The sequence below is a fragment of the Lampetra fluviatilis genome, chromosome 59, assembly GCF_964198595.1.
Source record: "Lampetra fluviatilis chromosome 59, kcLamFluv1.1, whole genome shotgun sequence".
Lineage (NCBI taxonomy): Eukaryota > Metazoa > Chordata > Hyperoartia > Petromyzontiformes > Petromyzontidae > Lampetra > Lampetra fluviatilis.
The window spans coordinates 1,684,233-1,690,726 of NC_136333.1; the positions used below are offsets into that span (position 1 = coordinate 1,684,233).

General features: G+C 55.9%; 1 protein-coding gene across 1 annotated transcript in view; it reads right to left on the reverse strand.

Annotated features, from left to right (window-relative positions):
• LOC144950751 (SHC-transforming protein 1-like) overlaps window positions 1–5,621 on the reverse strand; it is a 34,831-nt gene extending 29,210 nt beyond the window's left edge. Inside the window, 2 exon segments of the mRNA XM_078880824.1 lie at window positions 4,348–4,521; window positions 4,886–5,621. Coding sequence (XP_078736950.1) covers window positions 4,348–4,521; window positions 4,886–5,158 — 447 coding nt within the window. The 5' untranslated portion in view covers window positions 5,159–5,621.
• Between the last annotated feature and the right edge of the window lie 873 nt (window positions 5,622–6,494).

Here is a 6,494-nt window from a genome sequence, read left to right on the forward strand (position 1 = left end):
AGCCCCACCCTCCCCACCCAGCCCCACCCTCCCCACCCTCCCCTCCCTCCCCACCCAGCCCCTCCCCATAGATTCGCACTCGGAGACTCGGAGGCTATTTCATCACTCTTTCAATGAAGCGTCTCCCAATCCAGCGGCGTCTCTCAGCCTCCTTCAACTCCACTGCCCACTCACGCTCCCGATCGCTCCCGATCGCTCCACCTCCACGCCACCCATTGCCCCACTGCGCGAGCTGCGAGGACCGACAGTAGCCATACTACTGCGCACCGAGAGAGAGAGGGGAGGGTGGGAGGTGGTGGTGGTGGTGGTGGTGGAGGTGGTGGTGGTGGTGGTGGTGGTGGTGGAGGTGGTGGTGGAGGCAGTGGTGGTGGTGGTGGTGGTGGAGGTGGTGGTGGTGGTGGTGGTGGAGGTGGTGGTGATGGTGGTGGTGGAGGTGGTGGTGGTGGTGGTGGTGGAGGTGGTGGTGATGGTGGTGGTGGAGGTGGTGGTGGTGGTGGAGATGGTGGAGGTGGTGGTGGTGGTGGTGGAGGTGGTGGTGGTGCTGGTGGTGGTCGGGGTTGGATCGGCCTGCGAACGGCAAGATTCTCACCTTCACCAGAATTCTGAAGATACCGTGGCACGCCTGGGAACGAGTTCGATTCCCTCGCACGGCAGCCAACAACGGTGACGGATGTCTAAACCCAGTGTTGGGCCTGCCCCAGCTCGGCACAAGCCTTGTGCGGTGTCAAAACACCGGTGATCCGGCACGGCGCGCAAGCCGGTGTGTGGCCAGCACCAAGCCCGGCCACCTCTGTCTCTCTCCCAGTGCTGCTGTTTTCACACCACACAAGGCTTGTGCGCTATGCCGAGCTGGCGCAGGCCCGAAACTGGGTTTAGACAACCGTCACAAATCTGGCTGTCGCCTGACGAAGCTGGTTGTAATGACTCTTTGGTTGTTTCGGTAAAGTCACGTATAAAGATAAAATAATAAATTAAATACTAGCTTACGACGTTTCGATTGCAACACAAGCCCATCATCATCAGGTATAAATGAAATAGAAACACAAATCTAGTATGCTTAGAAATGTAATGCAATACAACAGAGAGTCGGATAACATAACAGTCAACACCGTACCTGGTTGATTACGTTCTTCCTGAGAATGCTAAATTTGAGACAGAGAGATCAAACACACAACCAGAGACATATAGACAGACATATAAGCAGACAGATATCACAGAGAGAGAACAAACATAGGCACACAGAGGCGTGGTTTCTCTGTGTGCCTATGTTTGCTCTCTCTCTATGTATCTCTGTGATATCTGTCTGCTTATATGTCTGTCTATATGTCGTCAAAGCGTTGCCCGCTTGAGCCTCTTGACGCTCTACCTCTTCTTCTTGGTTCTTTCGGTAAAGTCACGTAGAAGGGAAGTAATAAAATAATAAAAATAAAACACAATAAAATAATTCTCACGACGTTTCGGCCACAACGCAAGCAGCCGTCCTCAGGTGAAAACCAGGTCTGTCGAGGCGACAGAGTCTGAATGAAACAGCACACGAGCTTCAGACGCTGTCGCCTCGACAGACCTGGTTTTCACCTGAGGACGGCTGCTTGCGTTGTGGCCGAAACGTCGTGAGAATTATTTTATTGTGTTTTATTTTTATTATTTTATTACTTCCCTTCTACGTGACTTTACCGAAACAACCAAGAAGATGAATCCCTGCAGTCACGAAAGCTTTAAATCGAAAGCTCTACCTCTTAACAAGTTTGACACGTAGACTCCTGTTTTGCCGAACAATCAAATCGCAAGATGTGGACGTTCGCCCCGCGCGGAGCGGCAGGCTTCATTCGATTGGCTCTTTCGCTGGGCGGTGGAGCGAGGGTTTTTGGGAAAAAAAAAGTTTTTCTTGAAAGTAAACAAGTATATATATTCATAAAATATATAATTAGCTATAAATAATCATCAAAAGAGCATACAAAAATAATGATAAAACAGAATTTGAAAAAATTCTAATTATGAAATAACAATCAACCGGAGCACATTTTCTAAATTAGTGTAAAAAATTACGTTGTGACCCACGTGACCATCGGCCCCAAGAGGAGAGGGAGAGAGAGCGGTCCCCAAGGGCAGCCGGGAGCCAGAGTGAAAGGCGTCTCTCGCCGGTCGAGTGACGGATTTCTTTTTAAATCCTTTATATTAAGTTCACTTGCTTGCTTGCTTGCGCGCTTACGACCGTGCACATCTTTCGGTAGTTTTTTAACCCACTTCCCGTGATCCAATCGAGCTGACATTTTGCACACAGACTCGTTGTGCGTGACAATTTATTTTCGTGAAATTTTTTTTTCCATAACTTATTTAATTACCAATTGCTTAATGGTGGCAGGCAATCATCTGACCCATAGGTGGCAGCCATCTCAAGTCAGAGGACGAGAGGACTCTAGCCGCCACGCATATAAAGGATTTATAGTGAAAAACTTTGTTTTTACGGGTTAATTTTTTGTCGTCGCTGTAAGAGCTCGGCTAGCATCCACTCCTCCCTCTAAACTCACTTTTTTTGTTTTTTTAGCTCACCCCATGACCACCCCCCCCCCCCCCCCCGCTTAAATCTCCCACCCTCTAATCCTCGTAATCCCCTCCGTGGCCCCCCACTCATTTCCCATCCATTCATCGCTCTTGTCACCTTTGCTCGTACTTAATTGACGCATCACAGAATTGCCCCATTGCATCCTCCTATTTCCTTCACCCCATCTTCAGCACCACATCCTCGCGCCGTACCGTCCCCGTTCACTCTCCGCAGAGCGCCCTCGGTCACGGCACCGGTTCATTATCACCGTCGCCGCTATCTACACGTAAGTGAGGATAAGAGGAGGACGGGATGGAGGTGGATTCCAGAGAGGAGAGAGCAGTGCGGTCGTGTCGATGGCTGGACGTAGCGGCCTCTCGTGGCTGCGGGATCCTCAGAGGCGCACACGATTGTGCTCCAAGCAGAATGAACTTAAGGGACCACTGTACCACTGTATGGCTGGATCACTGTACTACTGTACTACTGTATGGCTGGATCACTGTATGGATAGATCACTGTACTGTAAATCTGTATTACTATACCACTGTATGGCTGAATCACTGTACCACTGTACTACTGTATGGCTGGATCACTGTGTGGATAGATCACTGTACTGTAAATCTGTATTACTATACCACTGTATGGCTGAATCACTGTACCACTGTATGGCTGGATCACTGTATGGATAGATCACTGTACTGTAAATCTGTATTACTATACCACTGTATGGCTGAATCACTGTACCACTGTACTACTGTATGGCTGGATCACTGTGTGGATAGATCACTGTACTATAAATCTGTATTACTATACCACTGTATGGCTGAATCACTGTACTACTGTATGGCTGGATCACTGTATGGATAGATCACTGTACTGTAAATCTGTATTACTATACCACTGTATGGCTGAATCACTGTACCACTGTACTACTGTATGGCTGGATCACTGTATCACTGTATGGCTGTATCACTGTACCACTGTACTACTGTATGCCTGAATCACTGTACCACTGTATCACTGTATGGCTGAATCACTGTACCACTGTATGGCTGAATCACTGTATCACTGTACCACTGTATGGTTGAATCACTGTACCACTGTATGGCTGAATCACTGTATCACTGTATGGCTGAATCACTGTATCACTGTATGGCTGAATCACTGTATCACTGTATGGCTGTATCACTGTACCACTGTATGGCTGAATCACTGTATCACTGTACCACTGTATGGCTGAATCACTGTATCACTGTACCACTGTATGACTGAATCACTGTATCACTGTACCGCTGTATGACTGAATCACTGTATGACTGTACCACTGTATGGCTGTACCACTGTACCCCTGTATGGCTGAATCACTGTACCACTGTATCACTGTATGGCTGTACCACTGTATGGATGAATCACTGTACCACTGTATGGCTGAATCACTGTATCACTGTATGGCTGAATCACTGCATCACTGTATCACTGTGTGGCTAGATCACTGTACGACTGTACCACTGTATGGCTGCATCACTGTATGGTTGAATCACTGTACCACTGTATCACTGTATGGCTGAATCACTGTACCACTGTACGACTATACCACTGTATGGCTGTATCACTGTATGGCTGTATCACTGTACGGCTGTCTTCAACTTGTAACGCGAGGACGACTCAAGAGACACGAGGAGGAGGAACTTCAGAAGCGACGAGGATGGCAGCAGCGGCAGCAGCAGCAGCTGCCCTGCTGGCGACCCGGCGCTACCAACAATTTTCCCGAGCTCTGCGGTCCTCGCTTATATCTCTCGGCTTACCCTGACGATGTAGGTGACCCCCGCGCCGCTCACGTTGCTGTCCGCGTGCAGCCACCCGCGCGACGGCTTGTGCACCAGCGAGCCGTTCCGATTCCAGTCGTCACCGCCCAGGTGGCCCCCCTCCACGCGCGCGCGCCGCCCCCCACCAACTCCCAGCTTGTTCATCCTCCACTCCTACACCGGCGCGGAAGCGGGGGGGGGGGGGCAGGGGGATGCGAGGGGGTATAGGGACACGGGGGGACGTGGGGGGCATGCGGAAACACACGGGGGGAAGACACGGAAACACGTGGACACGAGGAAACACGGGGAGACACGGGGAGACACGGGGAGACACGGGGAGACACGGGGAGACACGGGGAGACACGGGGAGACACTCGTGAGACACTCAACCAAGAGCCACCTCCAAGTGAGCGCCACCGCTAACCAGCACCAAGCGACCCCGGTGCGGGTTGGCGCGTGGGGTCGCGGTGGAGTCGCGGTGGAGTCGCGGTGGGGTCGCGGTGGGGTCGGCGCCGTCGCGGCCCCCGCCGCACCGTACCTGGCGCGACCTCGGCGACCCCTCCAGGTAGCGCCGGGCCTCGCGCCCGACCCCCGGGCCCCGCTCCGCCGAGGCCTTCGCCGGCCCCACGCGGCGGTCGCCCGGCGCCTCCGTGTCGGGCGGCGGCGGCGCCCCCGGCGCGTCGGCGGCGGCGGCGGCGGAGGGGACGAGCGGAGCGGCGGCGTCGTTACGGAAGCGGCTGTAGCGGCCTCGCTGCAGCATCGCGGCGGCCAGCGCGGGCAGCGCGCGGGAGCAAGCGGCGCGCTCCCGCATAGCCCCACCGGGGCACCGGCGCGGTGAGGCCACGGGGAGAGGCCAGCCGAGACCGGGAGCTAACGGATATCAGCAGGAGGCCATCACGAGTTGCCGAGGGAGACCGCAGCAGGGGCCACCAGGAGATACGGCGGGCGGGGGATGCCCCCGACTCGCCTCGCACCGGCTCATCCACCACCTCCACTCAGTGTCCACCACCTGCAGCTACGCGACTACCACGTCCACCTCCTCTGGGCCACCGACAGCGGCGGCAGGAGAATGAGAGGATGAGGATGAGAGGAGGAGGATGAGGATGGTACTGGAGGAGGAAGAGAGACGGGAGGAGCAGGAGACCGGAAGAGGAGGTGAGAGGAGGCCGCGGGGAGCCGCTACGCACGTCTCTGGCGCAGCGGAGGAGTAGCCGCCCCCCCTCCCCTCACCCCCACAGCCGGGGGGGGGCTCCCAGCGACCCCCACCACGTCCCCGCGAGGCCCCCACTCGTAACCACGGAGCCCGCGCGAGTCGCGACTTCTACACCCGGCCACGCGGAGAGAGAGACAGCGAGAGAGAGACAGCGGAGAGAGAGACAGCGGAGAGAGAGACAGCGGAAAGAGAGACAGCGGAGAGAGAGACAGCGGAGAGAGAGACAGCGGAGAGAGAGACAGCGGAGAGAGCGGAGAGAGAGACAGCGGAGAGAGAGACAGCGGAGAGAGAGACAGCGGAGAGAGCGGAGAGAGACAGCGGAGGGAGAAAGCAACGAGAATGGGCCGAGAGAGTGGAGAGAGAGCTGCGAGAGAGAGAGATCGGAAAGTAGAGAGCGCGTAGAGAATAGAGAGAACGCGCCGGGAGAGCGTGGAGAGCGAGCAGGGAGAGAGCGTGGAGAGCGTGGAGAGCGTGGAGAGCGTGGAGAGCGTGGAGAGCGTGGAGAGCGAGCGTGGAGAGCGTGGAGAGCGTGGAGAGCGTGGAGAGCGTGGAGAGCGAGCGGAGAGAGCGTGGAGAGCGTGGAGAGCGTGGAGAGCGTGGAGAGCGTGGAGAGCGAGCAGGGAGAGAGCGAGCGTGGAGAGCGTGGAGAGCGTGGAGAGCGTGGAGAGTGTGGAGAGCGTGGAGAGCGAGCAGGGAGAGAGCGAGCGTGGAGGGGATGCGGGGCCGCAGTGAGCGAGAGAGACGGGAGGGAGAGAGCGAGCACGGGAGATGCAGGGGGGGGGGGGAGGGTGGGGGGGGTGCTGGGGATGAGTCACCGCGCTCACTGCCCCCCCCCACCCCTCGCAGCCCCCGTGAGCCAGCGCCTCCACCTCCCACTCCTCACGCCCCCCCCCCTCCTCCAGGGACACCCCCTCCCTGGGCCCCCCCCCCCTCC